Source organism: Sciurus carolinensis, chromosome 9, assembly GCF_902686445.1.
Source record: "Sciurus carolinensis chromosome 9, mSciCar1.2, whole genome shotgun sequence".
In the NCBI taxonomy this organism is placed as follows: domain Eukaryota; kingdom Metazoa; phylum Chordata; class Mammalia; order Rodentia; family Sciuridae; genus Sciurus; species Sciurus carolinensis.
Window position 1 is genome coordinate 70,980,842 of NC_062221.1, and position 24,815 is coordinate 71,005,656.

Below are 24,815 nucleotides of genomic sequence, written 5' to 3' on the forward strand. Positions count from 1 at the left end.
GCGCAGCCGTGGGAGGGACGCGGGAGGTGCCAGCGGGCGGTGCGAGGGGCGGAGCCAGCGGGGCGTGCGTGACGTGCGGGGCATGTGGGACGTGCGCGACGCGCCGAAGACGCAGGCAGCGCACCCCGCCCCTCCCCTGGGCGCTGCGTCCGGCACTGAGTTTTAGGCCTGTGTCTGGGAAGTGTCGGGTAATCGGAGCTGTTTGCCGTGTTAATGTAGGAAAGTTAAAGGAAAAAATATACAACTTTTGCGAAGTGTACACTTCTCAAATACACTAAGTAAACCAGTATTTCGGTATACGGTTCTTCCAATGTTTTTAATGAATATAAGCATTTATCAAAAACACATTTGGACTCAGTGCCTAGAGGCCCCAAGTCTTGTTGGCTTTTGGAGACTCTCAGAGGCCAGTCTGAAAAATCAACATGTTATTTTGCTTTCTATTTCCCAATTAAAAAGACACATTTTAATCATTTCAACCACTTACCCACCTACACCACCGGAAATGTCCTCGTTTCTTAACCCTTCTTAGTGGTCCCAAATTCTTAATGAACATGGGCCCTTCTGCTGTAGGGAGGGAGTGTAGACGCTGCAGTGGAAGGATGAGAAATGGACTTTCCTAGATATTCTATTGGAATGACCCGATTAGTGTGGACAAAAGACTGTTCCCTTTTGTAAGAACGAGATCAGAGTAAACAATTCTTTCAAGCTCTGAGAGGGGGGCATATTAAAAAGGGGTTAGAGAGAAAAGCACGACAGCAAGGTGACAAAGTTCGACGTGGATCACGAAAACAAACCTTAGTTCAGCGTTCGGCTCCTACTGTTTTTCGTCAGGCGGCGCCGCGGACACCTCTGCTTCACAGTGATTGGCCTGCAGCGGGGTCCTCGCGTTCGTCCAATATGGCGGCGCCCAGTGGTGGTGTGAACTGTGAGGAGTTCGCCGAGTTCCAGGTGATGGGGTTTTCCTCATGTGGCCAAGCATGCCCCTCCATTTGTTCCCAGGCATAATCTCTGCTCTTGCCAGGGAGGTCGTATGGATCCGTTGTGGAAAGCGGGCTGTTGAAGGCTTTTTTTTCCTTAGCCATTGGAGGTCATGGGGGGCGCGGGGTTTGGCCTTGGGGAACAAAGCTGCTCGATGTGTATGTGGGGGTGGGGGTCATAGTTCTCCTTCTGCCGCGCAGGCCTTGACCAGGGAGCCCCGGGCCATTCCGCAATGGTAAAGCCGAGCTTGGGCTCTGTGAGTGGGGATTATAACAATTTTGTAGCAGTTCCCTGAAGTCAGTTCCCAACCTCTGCTATTTCTTTCAAGTTAAGCTTTTGTGGGACAGAAGAAAGTCAAAAAGACGGCTTGTTTACTTGATAAAACACTTGACCTCGTTTCCTTTTTTGGTGAGCCAAAACGTTTGGATTTTTCGAGGGAAAATTAATTCTAAATATACCTGCTCTGGTATTGTTGCCTTCCTAACTATTCGAGAGGTAATATTTAAGTAAAAAGGCTGTATCTTTTTTTATATTAGAACACCGAAGGTCCAGAGTTAGTTATTAACGCATGAACTCAAGAACAGGGATCTCTGGATTTTGATCAAGTTACTTTGTAAGTTATCCATTCTAATGCAGGCATAAATATCCTATTGCGTAGTTGCGGACTGAATTTTAAAAATCATCACCTTAAAATGTTTTAAACTAAAGATACTGTGAAATCACTTCATGTACTATTGACCTATCTGTAGTAAGCTTTGTTCTTAGAAAGATTCCTATGTAGGTATTCCTTAAGACATCCTCAACAAAATGAAGTTGTTTGACAGCATTTGGTTAAAGAAGTTAGTATGAGGTCTTTCCACCATTATTTGCACCCTCTTTTTTACTTCATGTCAGCTCAACGACAGCAGTCAACCTCAAATGTGATCAGAGTGCCCAATAAACATAAATACTTGTAAACATTTTAATAGGATAGACAAAGTCTGTTGAATTCCAAAGTATATTGCATATTTAAGGTTAACTGGTTCAGTTGTGGCATTGACCTTGTCACTTTAGTACTATGATATAACTTGAGTTGATGAACTCATGTAGTCAGGTAGTGGTAGCCTTAGGTTTATAGGAAAGAGCACTGATTGAGGAGTTAGATATTCCGGGTGCTAAAATGTCCCCTATGGGCAAAATCATCCCTTGCTGAGGGCTACCGCTTTGGAGGGAGAGGATAAATTAAGGAAAATCTGGGGTAGTAATTCCCAGCTCAGAGGACTTAGGTGTGGGCTGCTCAGCTGTGGACTTGTCAGCCATTCATTCCCTTGAAGTTTCATCTTTCCTGAACACCCCGTGTTCCATAGATGCTGCTCTTTAGCTTTTCTTACCTCACACCTCCCATCGTATAGTGTAAGGGTGCTCCTCTGTCATTGCATGCTTCTCATGAGCCACACTGCTCCTCTCCCTCTTCCATCCTGAGGGAGAGGGCTTCCCTAGTGCCTCTGCCACACGAAAAAAAACCCTGAAACTTCAAAACCTCCATCTTCAAGGATGCTGTCTTTCGGAACCTTTGAAAAGATACAGAGATGATAACAAGTTTCCCTAAACTGTCAGTGAAATGTAGATAACTGACCACAGAAGAATGACCTCATGGTCAGTCAGTGGTCACCCTGCTTACCTATGGGGATTTGCCAGTAGCACCTCTGTTGTCAGACGCTCACTGTCTAATCCTGGGTTCGAACATTTTTCCCAATATCTGGCCTCAGTATTGAGAGTAGTCATCCAGCTCTTTTGCCATATGGTGTGGCGTGTCATCATTAGGATTACAAAACCAATTAGATCAAAACTCCAATTAAATGTACTATCATTGATACTTTTTTAAAAAAGATGTTCTAGGTTCTAGGACTTCTGTCATTAACAGCATTGTGATCTTGAGCTAATAATCACTTAATCCCTTTGTGAATTATCTTAAGTCTATAAAACAAGAAGATTGGGGCTGGGAGTGCAGCTCACAGTAGAATGTTCTCCTAGCATATACAAGGCCCTGGGTTTGATCTCTAGCATCTACAAAAGAAGAAGATTGTATTAAGCAGAATAGCAATTTAAACTTGATTCCATTTCTATAATTATTTTAATCTTTAAGGCCAAATTTCATAAGAGCTCTTTGAGCTGATGGTGAGATAAGATTTCAGTGAGGCAAAAACTAACATATATTTCCTAACCAGGCCATCTACAGAGATAAAATATATATAAATATCAAAATTATTAAAGAAACCTGAGGGAACTTTTTAGATAGTTTCTCTAGAACTTTTCCAAATGCATAGTTTATAATACCCCCAAAATACCCTAAGTTATAATTCAAATGATATGGTTCATCAGAGCTAACTTTGGCATACTATTTAACCTCCTTGAAAATGGGTATTAACATTTGCCCCACTGCCTCAGAGATAGGAACATAAGTGAAAGTGCTTGAAAAATGTAAAATTTAGGTATAATATTTAGGTTTAGATGAGTTTGGTAAAAATTTTAAAACATGGTTGACTGATATTTGCACAAATTATTAAAGTACATATTTTTAAGACTATTAAACCATTATGTTTTATATGTAAGTATTTTAAGAATGGAAAGCACTGCACTGAATACTGTGAAAGAGAAATAGAAAGTCATGTTTTGTTGTTTTACAATACTGGGGATTGAACCCAGGGGTGCTTTGCCACTGAGATACATCCTCAGGCTTTTTCTAAAATTTCGAGACAGAGTCTACTGAGTTGCTGAGGCTGGTCTAGAACTTATGATCCTCCTGCTTCCGCCACCTGAGTTGCTGGGATTAAGGGCATGTGCTAGCATACCCAGTCTCATGTATTTTTTATTTAAAAGATTAGGTGAATTTTTTCAAAATTAAGAAAATGTTCAACTTTTCTACAAAGAAGTTGAAAGAATTGTAGAATGAGTGCTTTGTACCCACCATCTGTATTCCAATTACTTATGAGCTGTATTACCACATATCCATTTATCCAGCCCTCGGTCCTTCTGTCAGTCTTATATTTTTGGTGTATTTCAAAATAAGTTGCAAATATCAGTATACTTTACTCCTAAACATGTCAGCATGCATTTTATTAACTAGAGTTCAGTATTTGTTTGCTAATTTGAAGGGGTAAATTCCATACAGTGAAGTACACAAATCTTAAAGAGTTCCGGTCCAAGAGTTTGATGTTGACCTACTCCTGCAATGCAAACTTCCATCAAATCTATTACCTTGAAAGATTTTTCTTGCCCCTTCTTAGGTAGTCTGTACTACTACCACCCCTGCAACTATTTTCTGGGTTGTTGTGTTGTTTTTATTTTTTTCACATTTAAATATTTTAAAGTTTTAGAGGTTTTAAAATATTTTTAATTTTTTATCTTTTCCATTGTAAATATTAAGAATTAGCAAACTCCTGGAAAATGTTCTATTTCCAAAGTGAAATAAAATTTTAAAAATAAAATTTTAAAATTGAGTGCCTCGAATCCCATTTTAATATTCATTCAACATTTGTTGTGTACTGTATTAGTCTGATAGGGCTGCCACAACAAAATGCCACAGACTGGGTAGTTTAAGCAACAGAGTTCTTTTTTTTCCCCTTACAGTTCTGAAGGCTGGAAGTCCACGATCAGGGTGTTATGGTTGGTTTGGCCTCTCTTTCTCTAGAAACCAACCAACAAGTTTCTCACTCTTGTCCATATATGTCTGCGCAGAGAGGGAGAAGGATCCCTGATGTCTCTTCCTCACTGTATAAAGGCACCATTTCTATAATTAGGACCTCAGTTTATATATTTTTTTAAAGAGGTAGGATCTTGCTATGTTGTCCAGGCTGGTCCGGAATTCCTGGGCTACACAATCCTCCTACCTCAGCCTTCTGAGTAGCTGGGATCATAGGTGTGTTCCACCATGCCTGGCTATGAACTCTGTTTAACCTTCATTACCTCCTTAAAGACCTATCTCCAGGGAAATAGGGCTTCAACCTGAACTTGGAGGTTGCGGGTGGGATGGAACACAGTTTACATAGCCAACAGCCAGGCACTTGGGGGAACCCTAGTGGGCAGGGTATCAAGCAAGGAATATAGAACATATATTGGACAAATCTAAACATTTGTCCAGTTTTTTTTTTGTTTGGTTTTGTTTTGTTTTTTTTGGCCCAGATAACCAGGTCCAAGGACTAAGACACTGAAAATATGAATAAAATGCTAGAAGAGTTTAGAGAGAAATCAAGAGGTGATAACTGAGTTGGATCTTAGGTTGATAACGCCAGTGGAATTCTAGGCCAGGGTAATAGTATATTGACCAAAAATTTTATGTGCAGTCGTGAGTCACTTAAAAAGGGGGGTATGTTCTGCGAATAATGTTGTTAGGTGATTTCATTATTGTGCAAACATAATAAACTACTTACACAAACCTAGATGGTATAGGTCAATCACTCATGGCATCTTGATGCAATCAAGAGATGCAGTAAAAGAATATATATGAGCTGCTATAATACCCTAATGTAACAATAAAATATATAATGTGTATATATACATGTATATGTGTGTGTGTGTATATATATATTTTGTTTGTTCGTTTGTTTGTTTGTTTCCTGAGGAACAAGGGATTCAACCCAGAGACTCTACCACTGAGCTGCATCCTTAGCCCTTTTTATCTTTTGTTTTGAGACAAAGTCTCACTTAAGTTGCAGACGTTGGCTTCAAACTTGTGATTCTTCTGCCTCAGTTTCCTGAGTTGCTGGAATTTCAGGCGTGTGTCATGGTGCCTGGCAACATATAGTTGTGAAGTATTAGGTACTATAGCTAATTATGTGTGTTGTACTTATATATAACTGTCAGCACAGTGGGTTTGTTTACAGCAGCAAAACCATACACACAAGTAATTGTGTTATGATATTACAATGACTACAGCATCACTAGGTAATAGTAATTTTTCAGCTCCATTATACTTTTATGGGACCACCAACCATATTGTGATACATTGTTGACCAAAACATTATGTAATGCATGACCATATTGGGGCGGGGGATAGCAAATCACTATTATTAGAATATAGGACTTGCACAGGGCACATTGGGATTACACAAAGATTAGAGCCAGATTGTGGGAGGCCTTGAATGCCAAATGTGAGAATGGGGAATCGTTTTTGAGCGGAGTGAGTGAGATAATCAGAGGCAATTTAGGAAGATTCATTGTTAAACATTCTGAAAGAATGTTTAAAATTGAGGCCTAGAATCCCATTTTAACATTCACTCAACATTTATTGTGTCCTATGTTAGTCTGCTAGGACTGCCACAACAAAATACCACAGGCTAGGTGACTTAAGCAACAGAAATTTATTTTCTCATAGTTCTAGAGGCTTGAACTCTAGGTTGGTTTCTTCAACCTAATTGCTTTCCATACTATGGTGGCTTTATACTATTATCTTCTGAAATTTAGAATCTAAACATTTGTCCAGTTTTTTTTGTTTTGTTTTGTTTTGTTTTGTTTTGTTTGGCCCAGATAACCAGGTCCGAGGACTAAACATGGTATTTCAAAATCCAGTCCCAAAGTGCCTCACTTGACATCTCTTATTACCACCACCCTTATTCACATCTTTGTCTTCCTAGCCTACCTCCATGTATGACAGGCATTTAAGCCTTACCGTCCAGCCATATAGACCTAACTTGCTTTTGACTGAATACATCATGCTTTTTGTCATTTCTGTGCTTTTTTGTTGTTGTTACCACTCTGAAATTCCTTCCTCTTGACCCTATTTGAGACCCAGTTCATATTATCACCTAGTCAAAATCAACTAAGTATTCTTTCCTAGAACATTTAAATCTTGGTTGTTCATATTAGGAATATTTGCTCATTTATATGTAATGGGTTTGGTAATTAGATATACATACTGAATAGATTCTTTTCTAACATCTACACAGTGGTGCTCTGTTCCTGTCTGTAGGTACTGTCAGAGACTCCTATAGTTGCAGGCAGTCTGTGTTTCAGACTTGTGGGGAAAGGGGCCACAGTATGAGCATTGCTGTAAAAGTAGGGTTTCAAGAACAAGGGCTGTCTGGAAGAAGCATCAAGCATCTTGTGAATGGGTCTACTTCCAGACAGCTTAGGCAGAGGGGGAGGAGAGAACATGTTAAGTAAGTTCTAGTACGTGGTAATTTAGTCATATAATAGCCTTTTCTTACACCCTGTGTGCCCTAAAAACTGCCCAGTGTAATAAAAGGAATTTAATATCTGAGGATTCATCTTAGGAATAGACCATAGTATAATTGTATGGGCAGTAGAAAGTGTTCACTACTCCTCCCCACTAAATATGGTGCAACCTTCAGTATGTAAATTGCCTTCCAACAGGATGAGATTTTCACCCCCACAATTAGAGATAAGAAAAAATGCAGTTACACAGAAGGCATCTGAATAATTTTAAAGAGCTAGCCTAAAATGAGAGATTTCATGACATATCAGATCTCATGTTTTGAGAAAGGTCAAAGATAAGAGGAGCTAGAGCTGGGAAATGGCCTAGTGTTAGAGGCTTGCATGCTTGTGACCCTTGGTTAATGCCCAGCACACCACCACTCCCCCCAAAAGAGAGAAGCTGGGGGCACTACAGAATTTAAAGATTTACTTTTGCTATTGTTTGACTTACTGTAGCCTGCACAGAACCACTGAACAATATTAGGTGTTACCATCTGTGGGCATGCAGTTTATTGTGTACAATGTCTATTCAGGGATATCTTCTCTCTATTTTCTGGGGTTACAGGTGTGTGTATGTGTGGAACAGTAGAATGCTTTGGGGACTAGCATCAGATAGGTAGTCAGTAATTATGATGATAGAAATATTTAAAGGCAACACTTTTGTGCCTTTATTTGCCTTCATTTGCTCTTAGCCTGTAAGGGCCACCCAGCCTTTTCCTTAGGCCCTCCTGGAATTGCTTTAAGAGCTATGGCATTTTTTCACTGAAAGGAAACATAAGCCTGGTGAAGTGGTTATAGTTCTTTTCCGTCCCCTTTCCAACTTAGAAAGAATTCCCTTGTTGCATCTCACCACCACCACCTTTTTCTCTTCTCTTTAGCCTTATATCTTTCTCTGAAATCTGTTTACAGCTTGTATTCTCAGCAACCTCTGAACAAGTCCTTTACCAGACAGTGATTGCCATTTTATTTTATGTAATACAGCACTGTCAGGTAGAATCTTCTGTGATGGTGGAAATACTTCCATGTTTGTGTTGTCAACATAGTGACATGTGGTTCTTCAGCATTTTAAATAGCTCGTGCAATTGAGGAACTAAATTTAGATTGTTTTATTTTAATGACCTATGTGACTAGTATCTGCCATATTAAAAGACAAGCTGTAGATCACATGTTGGTAATTCACTAGTACAACAGAGAAAAATGATGTGTTTGATAGTCCACATTTGTTAGTTTTATTGGTAAGATGCAAAAGTTGTTATTACCTAGTTAATGCAGGAAAATTCCCATTGTTAAATATGGACTTTAGTAGTATGTCCATATTGTTTTATTGAAGGGGATTTATTGAAGGGTACAGCCAGTGTTCAAATTCAAAACTGGTTGAAGTTCAGAGTCAATAAAAACTGGGAAATATTAAGCTATGTATCTTTCACCTGGATTGCTGTTATCAGTTTCCTAACTACCCGCTTCTACTCTTGTTTTAGGCAATCCATTTTCCACATTTAACACCTAAGCAGTCATTTCAGGACACAAGGTTATGATCATGTAACCCCACTGTACTTAAAACTCTTGATTTTCTGGGGTTCCTCAGGAAATACTAACATCCAGTAACAACCTATAATAGTGGACCATATCTTATGCCATGTTTCTCTTACTCTCTGCACCTAAGCCAAATAAAAATTTCAGTCCACTCAACATTCTGTTAAATGGCTCTCATCAAGGTCGTCCATGTAATTCCTTTCTTTGGGTGTAGGGGTACCAGGGATTGAACCCAGCAGTGCTTAAACACTGCGCCACATCGCCAGCCCTTTTTTGATTTTTATTTTGAGGACAGGGTCTTGCTACATTGCTCAGGGCCTCACTAAGTTGCTGAGAACTCACTTTGAACTTGTGGTCCTCCTGCCTCATCCTCCCAAGCCCTTGGGATTACAGGTATGCCACCATGCCTGGCCAGTCCATAAGATCTTGACTTCATAATAAATTCAACAGAATTGATTATTCCCCTCCTTTAAACCTTGTGTCTCCCAACTTCTTTGATATTACAGATGTTCCCCTCTACTTTTAGGTGTTAGTTCTTCTTCATTGTTGGTCCCACTTCACTCCCTACCAGTCTTCCCCAATGACCTTTTCAAGTGTCATGACTTTTAAATAGCATAAGTTTGTTCATATGACTTCTAGCCTGAGCAGTGTCCAGACTGTATGTTTAACTTTCTACTGTACTCAGATATCTTAATAGACAAGTCAAACTGAACCAAGTCCAAAAACAACTTTTTTTTTAAAGTATTTTTTGACAGAATTTTAAACATATGCTAAAGGAGAAATGTACTTTGAAAAACCCCATGTATACTACTTCCAACTCTAACAATCAATTCATGGTCATTCTTTTTTTCATCTATACAGTGTGACTACTACCACTTACCCCACCTTGCCATATTATTTAGAAGCACATTCCAGGCATATCTTTTTTTAATCTGTAAATATTTCAGTAAAAGATTAATTTAAAACATAATACCAGGGTAATATATAATTAACAGTAATGCTTAATATCCTGTGAGTTAGAACAGAAGTCTTGATTTTTTCAGTCCTTCCAAATCTCTTCCTTCCCCAGCCTCTCCCATCAGTTAGCAGCATTTCCATACATTCAGTTGCTCAGGTCTCAACCCCAATAATCCTATTTTATTTTCTCATCCATCACTACCAATTCATAGCAAGTACTGTTGGTTTTATTTTGAAAATCTTGAATCCAGCTAACCTCTCCTTAATTCTACATCTACCACTTTATCAAACCATCTTTATCTCTTTACTAAATCACCAAATACTAGTCTCCTAAATGGTTGCCCCTATTTTCATTCTTCACCCAGCGCCAGAGTTACCTTTTTAAAAAAAAAAATTAATGGTACATTATCCCTTATCTAAAACCCTGTAATCTATTTAGAACAGAATTCTAAATTTTGCCAGTCTATATTGTCCTTCATATTTGGTCTACCGTGCCTCATCTTTATACCACTTTTTCTCTGATAGTTCTTTTGGCCAACTTGCCTTCTTTTAATTCTTCAAATATTCCAAGTCTCTTCTTCTTGCCTCATGTATTTTGGCTTATTCCCTCAGATATACCTGTAGTTGATTTTCACATCATTCAGGTTATAACTCAAATGTTAACAGCTTCATAGAGGCCTTTGCATGATCTTTTCACCTAAAGCAACTCCCAGTTCCTACTGGTCTCTCTTTCCCCCATGGCCTTAATTTGTTACTTTTCACCCTACGTTTTCAGTATGTGAGATTATGGTTGTTCATGGGGGTATTTCTTTATTGTCCTGTCGCCTCCAGGAATTTGCTCATTAGGAGCAAGTATGTGGTTTTTCTGTTTTCTATACCACTGTACAGGGTGTTTAGAATGGTGCCTGACACATACTAGACATTAGTAAACATTGTTTGAAGGAAGGGTTAGTAAATGAATGAACTCTGTTGTACTGTAACTGCTTCATTTTTTAAAGAAGGAAGCTTGATGAGGGCTTTCATACCCAAAGGAAACTATCTAAAAAGATCAGTTTGTTTCAATAGCTGTTTATTGTCAGACACAGGGCCTTGTACATGCTAGTAAGGCATCTTTAGTAACAAAGGCAAAATGCTCATGGTATAATGTCATAAAGCAAGACTTGACCGTATAGTACCCCAATATTTATTAAAATATTCACAGATGTAGAAAAAAGACTAAAGAGATACATTAAAATTGATAATGGGGGCTGGGAATATAGCTTATTGGTAGAGCCCTTGACTAGTATGTGTGAGGCTCTGAGTTGAATCCCAGCAATGCAAAAAAAAAAAAAGATATATTCATAATAATTTGAATAATTTTTATTTAAAAATTTTAATATTTCTTATAATGAAGATAGTACTTTAATAATAATAAATGTTTTTATTTTAACAAATGGCTGAGGAAAAAATGAAGAAGTTCGTTTGAGTCATGGATGTAAGTTTGAGAAAAGAAAGAATGGTATGTTAAAGGAGATAGAAAGACAAGCAAAACTGCTTTCAGTACATGCTTACACTGAATGTTAACTTAGATGTTTTCAACAATAAGTATATTCCTTGTATTATATAATTCTGTTTTCTTGATGATTCCTAGTGATCTTGTTTTACGTTGTTGGTTTTTGGTGGTGTTTCTTTGTAAATTTAAAACAACTAAAACAGAGAAGGGTATATACTGTTAGAAACTTATCCCAGAGTTTACGTTATATGAATGTAGAATGTACCTGATGCCCATCCTTTCTCTAGTGACAAGTGAAAAGAAGTGGGAAGGCACTGTGTTATACAGATAATACTCAGCAACTTTCTAAGTTCCTACCCTTTTGTTACTATTTTCTTTGTGTTTGCTTTTTGAAAATGGAATGCTTTTTGAGTGGCAGGGGAACCTTGAGAATAGGAACCAGGGTTACTAAAAAGAGGAAAACTGCCTGCTTGTTCTGTGAATAAGAAAACCATGACAAGATTTGATCTCAGCATGTTTTGTTTTATGTATTTGTATCACAAAAATAATACATGATCATAGTTAAATACTGAGAAGCTAAAAACTAAGAGGGTGGAGATTAATTTATTTGAGTTAACTACTACTAATAGTTTTTCATATATCTTTCTAGAAGTTTTCTTCCTAGCACCATGTGTTGCAATAATAGCTGAGAGGAAATAGAGCAAACAGTTAGCTGGTGATTATGGAGAATGTGTGGTAATCAGGTTCAGTAGAACTGTTTTTGACTGTATGCTGGAGATGGAAAGGACACACATTGTTTGCTATGTACCATACCAGCAAATGGGATTTAAATTTGAGTAAAACAGTCTTAATCCTTAAGATGACCATAGCTGAGGCAAGGAGACAGGTTTGGTATCACTATTCAAATTACTACTAAAGCTTACCTGTCATCCTTGTAATAAAGATTTTCTTATGATTGTACTACATTTGACTTGGTTTCCCCACTCCTAAATTAAAGAGTTGTTAAATATCCAAGACTTTTGTTTTTTGTGTAAATACTTAATTTTTATCACTTAATGTTTCATTCAGGTTATATTCTTTTATTTTAAATATATATAGGAATTACTCAAGGTGATGAGGACAATTGATGACAGAATAGTACATGAATTAAACACTACGGTTCCAACAGCTTCCTTTGCAGGGAAAATTGATGCCAGCCAAACCTGTAAACAACTTTATGAGTCTGTAAGTCTATCTTTTGAGTCTCTCTTTTGTACTTCTTTTATGCTTTTCTTTGATGACAAAATAAGAAATCTGTATCTAAACTGTGAATAAACAAATGATATCTTCATGTTTCTTTGCCCACACCTGAGGGTGTAAAGAATTTTGATCTGGTTTCTATAAATTAAATTTGTGATCTTATGTGCAAATCTGTGGAGAGATGGGTCTAATGAATCAGAGCAGTCATTGTTTTGACTTCTTTGTCTGCTGCCTTTAACTTATGGAGACCTCATGCCCAAAGGGATGAAGGGGAAAGTAAAATAGTAAAGTAAGACAGTAACAAGAGCAAGGATGAGAATGAATAAATCCTAAAGCCAAACAGATGACGTAAAGAATAATTAAAGCACTTCACACATTTCGTATCTTTCCTTCACTCATCAGGAAGTGAAATAGAAGCATATGGCAGATGGGAGAGAAGGAAAGCCACGGATAAATTGTCTTTTCTTGAAGCTCTGGTTTCTCAAGTATATATTTTTTCATGTCCTCCTTTATCTCTCTTTAATTTCCAAAGGCAGAATGAAATACTAATGCAGCTAAATACTGTTTGCAATTTATTATATCCTTCGATTAAGTTAGAAACTTCAATTGACACTATTTTAAGCTCTACCACACTAGGTTCTCCTGTTATATTAAAGTATCATTTTATTGAGTGATCAGGTAAGTCTTGTGGTTTTAGAAAATTGTAAGGTGTGGACTTTAATGAGTAGAATCCAATAATGGGGGAGTAGGAGGATAGGTCTAAGTTCTATTTTACCATAAGATTTTTTGACAGATTACTTAGTTTCTTTGGGTGTCGCTGACTAAAGACCTAGAAATTTATGATCACTTTGTCATATCTCTTCCCACCCCACCACCCATCTCTCTCTACTATTTAGTCATTTTCATTTAAAATCTTCTGTTAACATAGAGTTTATAGTGTCAAGATTGACAACATGGATTCAGATCTGGATTAAACTGTCCTCTGCTACTTCCTAAGCTGGGTGACCTTGATCGTGTTATATGACCTTTCGTAGCCTCCTTTTCCTTATTTGTAAAATAGTATGGTGGTGGGACCTAATTTATAGGGTTGTTAAAGAATTGAGTGATATTAATACAAAGTTCTTTTTGCACTATGTTTTGCATGAAATTGTTTACCATTATTTCAAGTAGCTTGCACCAGGGATCAAGCCTGCAGAGTGCTCAGCTCATAAGTACCTCAGAATTCCCTTAAATATTGTTTCAATAATGAAGAAGTCTGAAATGTCCAAGTTGCTCATAGCCTCCCTGATGCACTGTAGGCCCTGACTCAGCTTTATTCTGTAGTTGATGAAAAGATATTTAAATTCTCTAAGGGCAACACTTCATGGGAGATGATGTGTAAAGTTATAATGAAGCACAAGTTTTAGAAATTCCAAATCTTTAATGTAGTAAAACCATTTCAGTGCAATCCTTGTTATTAGAGCATACTCCATTTAATCTTAGCTTTACATTCTTTGTTCTCAAGATAACATAGAAATCATTACTAAGCAATAAAGTCTATGAACTTGAAACATTACTTGACAAATGCATATATTTGGGGTATCATCAAAATTCAGCTGTGATCACCAGATTGTGCTTGAAACATGACCAGTATACCTTGCTAATCAAGTCAGAAATAGATGATGAGCACTTTTATTAGATTTGTACATAAGATGACAGTTATAAAGAGTTCTGTCGGATATCCTTACTTGAGATTAACACACCACAATCCAAGCTTATATGTAGGTTTCTTCATCAATACTTAACACTTTAAAATCCTGTAAAAGGCGGTAAACAGGCAAATGTAACATTCTTTGTTTTTCTTATAGTAACTAAGACCTCTGCATTACTTAGTTTGTATTTCTTTTCCATGTTGACAATATGAACTGAAAAAAAAAAAAAAAAATGAAGGACAAAAAGAAAGAAAGAAGAGCAATAAGCTGCCCAAAGGGGGATGTAATATAGGGTACGAGTGGATGGAACAGTGGGGGAGACAGGGACGGGAAGTAAGGAGACTGAGATGGACAAGCCCAGCAGAGGAAATACTGGGGACATGTTGAGGGAAGCAGACCTTCTACCCTCTAAGGTGCTCTCTTCTGTTTTTGGTGATTTGCTGATTAAAACACAATCTTCTGTGGAGTCGATGTTTAAAAATTGGTTTAGAAAATTTCTGAAAAGTATTTCTGAGTCCCAGAATAAGGATTTTTTCTTTTAAACACTGAGATGTGACAAACTGATGTGATTGTTCTTCCCCTTTCATTTCTTTCTTTTTCGTTTAGTTGATGCAGCTCATGCGAGTAGAGATAAAGTTATAAAAAATTGTATAGCCCAGACCTCAGAAGTAGTAAAAAACCTCCGCGAAGAGAGAGAAAAGAATTTGGATGATTTAAACGTTATTAAAGCAACTTAGAAAAGAACAGACAAAGGTAAGTTGTAACACAATTTACGTTTCTCAGGCAGTTTTTTCCAAACATACCCTTTAAAAGAAAGGCAGTTTTTAATATACACAATTCAGCGTGACATGTGATTACTTAAAAAAATACCACATTAATGCTTCATTTTAGTGGACTTTGTTTTATTATATTTAGGTACGAATTGGTAAATTAATGTTCATTTCATAAATGGATTCAGTGTAGCAACTTTAGGGCAAAATAAGCATATAATCATATTTATTTCCATTCTTTATTTGTTCCCCCACTGCTAAAGACAAAGGATCAATATAGACCAATACTATGTGATCTTTCTGATGCTTAACTTGAAATATTCTCTTTATTTGTCTTTTGGAAGTACTGCCATAAATAGAGTACTATTGGCTATAATTAGGATATATGAGTACCTCATTATAGTTATTTACCTACTATGTAGAAATGGTTATGGGTCTTTTGGACCACCTTTTCTGTACATCTTCCAATATCCCTGCAGGCATTTTCACTTTTAAGAAAATAGCAAGTACTTATTTAAGGATGTTGTAAGAAAGAAGCCTTATTTTCTCACTCAGATGTAATATAGATAGGAATGGATCTCAGAATATAGTTAATGCAATAGAACTCTTTCTTTATAGCCCCTGTATATCATCAAAAAAACTGTTGTATATTTAGCAAGCAGTTGTCCTTTGATAACCTGGGGCACTTAGTTCCAGGACCCTACCTTCCACCCACTGGGGATACCAAAATCCCCAGATACTCAAGTTTCATGTATAAAATGGCTAAGTATTTGCAAGTAACCTATACATATCCTCCCTTATACTCTAAATCACCTATATGTTCCGTAGGATACCTAATACAATGTAACACTCTGGTAAATCATAGTTCTACTATATTGTTTAGGGAATAATGGCAAGAAAAAAAGTTCGTTAGTATATGTACAGTTTTTCCTTGTAAATTTTTTGGTGGGGAGTACCAGGGATTGAATTCAGGGGTACTCGACCACTAAGAGGCCAAATCCCCAGCCCTATTTTGTGTTTTATTAGAGACAAGGTATCTCACTGAGTGGCTTAGAGCCTTTGCTTTTGCCAAGTCTGGCTTTTGAACTTGAGATCCTCCTGCCCCAGCCTCCCAAGTCCACTGGGATACAGCATGTGCCACCGCACCTGGCTCTATTCCCCTTTTATTTACATTTTGTCCTACCTTCTTTACAATTTATTCTATTTACCGTCCCTTCTTCCTTTTATTCTCCCCTGCCTCCTTCCTCCCTCCTTTCCACACACCTGAACACATAGTATATTCTTTCCCGAACAATTTTGAGAGCATGTTAGACATACTATACCACTTTACCCACCTCGTCCTGTTTTTTTTTGTTTTTTTTTTTTTGATAACAGGAATTGAACTCAGGGACCCTTAACCACTGAGCCTCATCTCCGGCCCTTTTTCATTTTGAGGCAGGGTCTCACTCAGTTGCTTAGGGCCTCTTTAAGTTGCTGAGGCTATCCTTGAACTTGTAATTCTCCTGTCTCAGACTCCCAAGTTGCTGGGATTACAGGTAGGCACCACTGTACCTGGCACTGCTTTACCCTTAAACATGTTTGTTATTTCCTAAGAACAAGGAATTTTTCTCACATGATCATTGTCTAGTTATCAAAATTTTGTTTGTATATTAAGATGGCACAATAGGTGATTTTCAGATCGTTGTTTGTCAGGTATTTGAAAATCCAGTGTGAAGTGGAATCAGTGTTTTTCATACTAAGCAGTTGTGAAATTTTCCCTTTGTTGAGTGCAGGTAGCCCAACTTTGAAAAGGGGACCTTGTCATTTCTCAAGCTGTTAGTAGAAAGAAAAGCCCTGTTCCTTGTGGTGCACACAGGAGAGTAGGCCAGGCTGCTGCCCTTTCATGGTTCAGTGTCTGTCTCCGGATACTGGTCTCAGCCAATGTCTTTGCTGCTCTTTTGTTCACAACTACTGCTTTAGGTCTGGATTTCCATACCTGCTCATTCATCAGGCAGAGGTGGATTCCTCAGTGAGGTTAAGCTATAATGTTCATCTTACCCAATATAGATTATTTATGTAGAACTGGTCAAAGTGTAGGGCACTTTGGTTTTTGTATTTCATGAAGGTGTTGACAAAGGAAAATGTGGCAGGACTTTTCAGTCAGAAACTGAAAAATTACTCTTTGCATATTAAGTCAAAGAACACAATCACTTTTGTTAGTGAAGCACAAAGTTCAAAACTGAACCACTGTGTACTTGGGAGTGATTGTGTCACACAGTTTGCTCAACCCTCAGATCTGGTCTTTATGCCTTTCGGGCTGGGAAAGCCACCAGGATGATAGCTGCAAGGAAGAGTTTAGAAAGTAAACCGTGAGGTCTGTAAGGTTTACTTTCTAGCTTGATAACAGAGGGCTAGAGGGCAACCATGAGTAGTATGTAAGCAGTAAGGGCCTGTGGTCATGTGTAACTGCTGTCACCTATTAGTGACCTTTCAGAAGTAGTGCATCTATTTAAGACCCAGAGCTTCAAAAACAGTATCTTAAGCAAACAGTTTTGTTGATGGCACTGATATAATTATATTAGAAGTTGATATATATGGTGCAGTGTGTAATAAGGAAAAGAATAAAAACATGGACTGTGAAGCTGTAAGGGAAAAAATTCCCATCTAAGTTGGTGACTTTGCAACATTGTACATTAATTGCTCTGAAACTTCTGATTTTCAGTCTGTAAATGGATTTCATACTTAATAACCTTTTTTTGTTTGTTTGTTTGAGATGAGATTTCACATTTTGTCCAGGCTGATCTCAAATCATCCTTCCACCTCAGTCTTTCCAGTTGCTGGGACAGGCATGGGCCACCATGCCCAGCTGCTTAATAACTTATGCTTTCAATTTTTGGTGAGGACTGCATTATAGAATTGTGCATAAAGCTAACATATTGACTGGCATACAGTAGCAATTGCTTTCCTTTCCTTTTCCAGTTGTTGGAAGTATTGTATTACTCTTCTTTATATATCCTATCAACCATTGGTTTCTACCTTTTATTTTGCCACTACTTCAGGAAACAAGGGAGAAAAGATGATGTCTCTTCTGTGTCAGTGCTTTCCTCTTTTTGGATAGTTCTAATCGTTGACAGATTTTCTTAAATTTTGCAAAGCCCCGTCTTCCTGTAATCCGTAAATAATGCTTCTTAATCATCCCTCTGGAACTATACAGTCTAAACCCTTTTTTATACAACATCCCTTTAAATATTTAAGAAATTAGGAAGACCATCTTGATGGCAGATTATCACATTCTGTTCTTCAACTGAATTTTTCCCCTTTTTCCTTCTCCTCCTCCTCTTTTTCCCTCCTCCTCCTCTTTTTTTTTTTTTAGTTTTTGCCAGGTACAGTAATGCACACCTGTAGTCACAGCCACCAGGGAGGCCCAGGCAGAAGGATTGTAAGTTCAAGGCCAACCTCAGCAATTTAGTGAGGCCCTAAGCAACATAGACACTAAAAGGACTGGAGAGTTCACTCAGTGGTTAAGTACCCCTGGGTTCAGTCCCCAGTATGAATGAATGAGAGAAAGGAAGGAAAGAAGGAAGGGAGGGAGGGGAGAGGGTGGGAGGAAAAGAAAGGAAGAAAGAAAGACTGGATGGCTCATTAAAATCTGAAACTGAGGTTGCTTAGGAGCTTCTTCAGGTGTGATATTGCTCCATAGCACAGGTCCAGTGTCGGAAATGCAGTCCTTCCCATCATGCCATAGTTACAGCCATATGTGCCAGCTTGCATTTTGACATTAGTTTTGAGTCTAGGAAGAGATTATAGGAGCCACTGGATCAGAATCAAGTTCCATTCTCATTGGCGTTGCATGCAGATTTCTCAAGCCTCCTGCCTGAACTGTCTTCCTAATTAGTCTAGGTTTTTGGCTTGGGATTCAGACTCATGGTTGCCCAGAACTTCTCTCATTATCTGGTATTTTGCTCTTGACTCTGGCCTGGGTTCTCAGCTTTTGTCTGACGAAGACATCCTGGTTCTAAACTCTGGCAGCTTCAACCTGTAGCCTGTAGTTCATGTTTTTTCTCTTCTTCCTCCCCTGCCCCCTACACGGTACTGGGGATTGAAACCCAGGGACATTCTGCCACTGAGCTACATTCCCAACCCTTTTTATTTTTTATTTTGAGACAGGGTCTCACTAAATTACTGAGCCTGGCCTTGAGCTTGCAGTCTTTTTTCCCTTGGTCTTCTGTGTTGCTGGGGTTACAGGTGTGTGCCACTACACTCAACTTTTCTCCTATTTTTTTTTTTTTTTTTTTACTATTTTCAAGCCCTCTTCCTGAAACTAGCTAGCTTCTTCCAAGTCCCTCTGATCAGATGTGACTAGGAGTATTATGGATCCTGTCATCTGAGCCTGCAATGGAATCAGCTACTTTTCTGGTGGAGTAAGACAGTTAGACTTAGCATTTTAGCCTTAAACCTGTGGCTTTGTGGTCAAGGTGTGGGGACTCATGGCTTTCTAAATCACTTGGATCTAACGTATTTTCTCTTTCTCTCCTTGTTTTCCTTCTGGATTCTTTTTTCTTAATTCTCTATCCAAATCAGCTTGCTGCTCTGTCTTTTTTTCACTCCTCTGTTCTATCTTTCAAATCTGTAGTTGTATAATCAATTTCTAGAACTAGCATTGTTGGATTCAAGGACATGTGAATGTACATATTTGATAAGTCCTGCCAATTTGCCCTCTATAGAAGTTGGAATAATTATACTGCTACTGAAAGTGTGTTTGAGTGTATCTTTTCCCACTCCCTCACTCTTATTAGGTTTTATCAGACTTTTTCATATTACAGTTTAATTTTGTATTCCTTTGTACCTGAGTAAGATTGCACTTTTGAAAAAGTTATATTTAGGGATGGGGATGTAACTCAGTGGTAGAGCACTTGTCTAGCATGCATGAGGCCCTGAGTTTGATTCCCAGCACTGCAAAAAAGAAAATAATAATAATAATAATAATAACAATAATAATAATGTTTATTGGCCATTTTTATGTCTTCTTAGAACTGTTTGGGCGTTGGGGATGTATAAAAGCTCTCATGATGATTGATTGTAATATGCAGCAAAATTTGAAAACCACTTTTCTGTAAGATTTGACTATTGATTAGATTTGGTGTGAGGAATTTGTGTCAAAGAAGGTCCCAAAATCTATACCATTAACAGAGACATAAGCAGCAGCTAATTTTGTTGGGGAAACATAATAAAGTTTGGTTTTATCTCTGTATATTGCATAACTTCTTTTTTTTTTTTCTTTCATACAGTTGAAATGGATGCAATCAGAACTGAATGTTGAAGAAGTGGTAAATGACAGGAGCTGGAAGGTATAAAGTAGTCTTGATTATTGGAGAGAAACAGGAGGGAAACTGAGTTAGCAAAGGGCAGCCAGGACAACATGAGTGCCAGGAGGCTGTAAGAATAGAGATCAGTCACTAATGAGCAACTGAGGACTTTAAACTTTTTTTTGGTGGTGGTGGTGGATGAGGTGCTATTATCCTGTACATAGAATCAGCTTATAAAAGTTAGCTTTATAGGCAGATCATAAAATTCTGTGATTTGTCATGGTAATAGGATTAGAGATATTCCATATGTCTCCTAATACTAATTATGGACATAGTTAATATTTAAAATTTTTACTCCAGGAAACTGAGAATCTTCAAAGAGGTTATTTGTTAAAATTAGCCATTTTTTACAGAATTCCTTTCCATAAAGTTTCATATCATTAGCTACCCTGTTAGTTTCTTGCCTTCTAACATATTTGACCATGAATTTTTTATTTTATGTAGCTTTACTGGTATCTGGTAATAGGGCTTTTTACTGTTTTAGGTTCACATGTTCTTTTTTATCACCCCTGTGGTTCTGATTAGAAACCAGATCGGGGAACCAAATCTCAGGACTTTACATAATAGTCAGCAATTGCAGAGTTCTAACTTTGCTTGTAAACTTCTAATATGAAAGATTTCTAAAGGGCAAAACCTATTAAATCCGAAAGAATGAACTGAAAATTCTGTTTTATCCTTTGAAATTAACTAATGGAATGGGTTAAAACCCTTATAAGAGAGAGGCTAACTGAACCGAAATCCAGAATTGAAAACCATAGTTATTACTAGAATCATTTTGCTATTGTGTCAATTAATATTCATGGAGTTCCATTAGATGTAATTACACAGAGAATTTGAAACATGGAAGAAATAGTTGGATAAATAGCATTCCAGCAGGAAAAGAAAAATACGGTGTTATTGGCTTGACTGTTGTCTCCTTGGCTAGGCCTCCCTTGGGTTTCAGACCTTGACTTAAAAGCACCTGACTTGGCTTCTTGAATTCCTAACTCTTGACATTTTAGTAAATGTTTTTCTCTCATTTCTTTTTATTTGATTACTTGTTTCCGAAACTGTCATGCTTTTAAAGATACACAAAAGCACACAGAAGAATACTTAATTGCTAAACATAATACTTTTATCACAATAGCAATCATCTTCTACCTACTATTTGTAAATAGCTTATTTTATAATGTTATTTTTCCTTTGTCATTTAATAATTACATCAGTCTTGGGGAAAAGTAGACTGTAACAACATTCTGAGTCATGAATAAATTGCAAAATGCAACATAACTTTTTTGCTTCATCTCATTTCTTTATCCTGTCCTCGTGACCAAAATTTACTACATTTATCCTTTCCACCAATATGATAAGGTGTATTCTACTTGAAAGATTTTGTCACCATTTGTCTGGAAATATTCTTTAATAAAGTAATATTTATTCTTGGAACAGGATGGAGAGGGTCACAGTGAATATCTATCTAGTTTGTAAAACCCAGTGCAGAGGATTATGATATATATAAAATGTAGTGGGAAGAGTGAAGCATGTTTGGATTTGATATCACAGATGCTCTTGACTTATAATGGGGTTACAACATGATAAACCCATCATAAATTGAAAATATCCTTAGTCAAAAATGTATTTAATACACCTGACCTAAAACATCATAGTGTAGCCTAACCTACATTAAATGTTCTCCGTACACTTACATTAGAGTACAGTTAAGTTGGGCATTGAGAGAGTTGTTCTGCATATCGCTAACCTGGGAAAAGATCAAGATTTGAAGTGTGGTTTCTTCCCAGTGTATATTGCTTTCTCACCATCATAAAGTTGGAAAATCATCATGAAACCATCTATAGTTGTAAAGAAAATAGGTCCTACTCCTCACAAAAAGTGAGGCCTTTACTTGTTTCAAAACAGAAAATGTAGCTGAGGTACAGTAGCAAGCAAAAGTGGGTAGGAAATCATTCAGGAGGATTTGGAGAGGCTCTGCCAGGTGTTTATATCAAGGAGACTAGTTTGGAAGCCTTTTCCGGTCTGAGTATTGGAAGGATCAAGGCTGGGAACAGGAGTGAGATGAATTTTAAGATGAAATAGCCAGCAAGTCATAAACTTTTTACAAGTTTTATTTAACTATGATATGCATGTTGAAAACATGTTATAGTTTAGAGAATGTTAATGAACATTTGTGTACCACCCAGATTAAGAAGTTGAATAATACCATCTAGTCTCTTAGAAGCTCCCTGTGTAGGTTTTTATTTTATTTTTATCACAATCAACAGCAGCCAATAGAAGTAATTTTTTTTACCTTAAAAATAATTTGTTTTGCTGGGTGTGGTGGCGCACTCCTGTAATCGCAGCAGCTCAGGAGGCTGAGGCAGGAGGATCATGAGTTCAAAGCCAGCCTCAGCAAAAGTGAGGTGATAAGCAATTCAGGGAGACCCTGTCTGTAAATAAAATACAAAGTGGGACTGGGGATGTGACTTAGTGATCAAGTACCCCTGAGTTCAATCCCCAGTACCAAAAAATAATAATAATTTGTTTCCTAGCATAAGTGGGGTATAGAGGTAAATTCTGAGAAGAAATTCTTTTAGGTTTTAGAATTTTCTTTGTAATTAGACACAGAACTTGCAGATGTGTTCAAAATTTTTAGTTTTTTCATAAAATTTTTACATGAAACCATATGCAGTAAAAATTCTGCCTCTTACCCTCTGCTCTAAGCCATCTCCTGTCTGAAAGGATGGTACATGCTTTGAGATATTTGTACTTTGATTTTATGTGTGTATTTCCTCCTTTGCTACATAAACTGAAGTATACTGTATGTACCTAATTTTTTTCCGCCTTAATGTATCTTGGAAATCTTTTCAAATCAGAACATAAAAAGCTTCCTTTTAAGCATTTTTAAGCATTTTATTTCATTGAATAGCTATACCAAAACATTTAACATAGTCCCAAAGTAACATTTAGTCATAGAGCATACTTTCAACATTTATGATATGCTACTTGTTTGGCATTTTAGGAAGTAAGATAAATAAAACAACTACATAAATCCATACAGTACAGCAAAGTAGTGGTTTGCCTGGCAAGTATACCTCCTTATAAAAGGATCTGGCATATAGAAAAGTACAACAAATATCTCAATAACAAAACTTATTTAGAAAAGAAGCTTTATTTTAAACTTAATTTTAAGTCCAAACTGTTCAGAATATGGAACTGAAATGTTTGTTAATTTCTAAATTAGCTGGCTCTTGATTTTTCTTTATGTAATTTACATCTTATAAAAACATTAAAATTATTTGTGCATATTTATTACCTAGTAAGACTGTTTGGCCTGGTGAGGCAGCACCTCTGTTTGCTAACTCTTTTGACTTGGAACAAAAATGACAATATCCTCCTAATCAAATTTAGTTTCAGGGCTGGGGATATAGCTCAGTTGGTAGAGTGTTTGCCTCACAAGCACAAGGTCCTGGGTTCAAATCCCCAGCACCACAAAAAAAAAAAAAAAAAAAAAAAAAATTTAGTTTCAGACCTGATTTATGCAGAATGACTCAATGACTTTTCATTTCTTTCTAAATATCTTAGGTGTTTAATGAACGCTGCCGGATTCACTTCAAGCCTCCAAAGAATGAATAAAGAGAGATTATTTTTTTAAAAGAAGGACCGGGTCATCTCATGATTGCTAAGCACGACAGACATCAACAGGGTGGGCTTCTTAGGATGATTTCTGAGCCAACAGTCCAAGACCTTTTGTTGATTTCAGCCCCACTTAGCCAAGACCTCAAGTCTAAATAATTCTGATAATTATAAAATAATCAACTGCTATTTTATACTGATTCTGTAAAAAAAAAAAAAGTTTTGTAACTATTAAAATAATTTTCTGACTCAGTGTACATATTTATTTGTTGGTTTTCCAAGTTGAGACAGTTCTCCTAAGAGAATTTGCACAAAATTTCAACATCTGAGTTTATTTGTATAGCATCTTTTGATTTTATCAATTTGGCATAGATATGGACCTCTTTGGCCACTGATGAGTTTATTTTTACATTTATCCTTTATTTTTAAAAGGGTCATTTTATAAACTATACTAGCCAGTGAAGCTTTCTCTTAGTATCTGTTTTTATGGGGGGTGGTGCTGATACCGGGGATTGAACTGAGGGGCACTCGACCACTGAGCCACATCTCCAGCTGTATTTTGTATTTATTTAGAGACAGGGCCTCACTGAGTTGATTAGCACCTTGCTTAGTTGCCGAGTCTGACTTTGAACTCATGATCCTCCTGCCTGAGCCTTCTGAGCCACTAGGATTGCAGGCGTGCACCATCACGCCCAGCTCTTTGTATCTTAATTTATCTTCAGATGTAAAAACTAACACTGGGTAGAATTTTTTTCCTGGGCAGTTTTTCCACGGACACTGAAAAAGAAAGTGGTAAAACACATTGAGAAAAGGGAAAGGTAGGGCTGGGAAGATAGCTCAGTTAATAAAGTGCTTGTCTTGCATGCATAAGGCCCTGGGTTCAATCCCCAGCACTGCAAAAAAGAAAAGGCAAAGGTAGGGAAGGGTTTGTGTAATATTTAATGAATTAGTAAATGTATTCTGCTGTAATTGCAGAATTTTGATTATTGAAGAAAAACATTGGCTCTGG

The 24,815-nt window shown here is 37.3% G+C and overlaps 1 protein-coding gene across 1 annotated transcript; it reads left to right on the forward strand.

Annotated features, from left to right (window-relative positions):
* Positions 1–196: 196 nt before the first annotated feature.
* Positions 197–24,063, forward strand: Mix23 (mitochondrial matrix import factor 23). Its single transcript, XM_047563476.1, is given in 6 exon segments — positions 197–948; positions 12,251–12,380; positions 14,689–14,798; positions 14,800–14,835; positions 20,120–20,179; positions 23,756–24,063. Coding segments are annotated over 6 exon segments (438 nt in total). The 5' UTR covers positions 197–897; the 3' UTR covers positions 23,807–24,063.
* Positions 24,064–24,815: the final 752 nt, after the last annotated feature.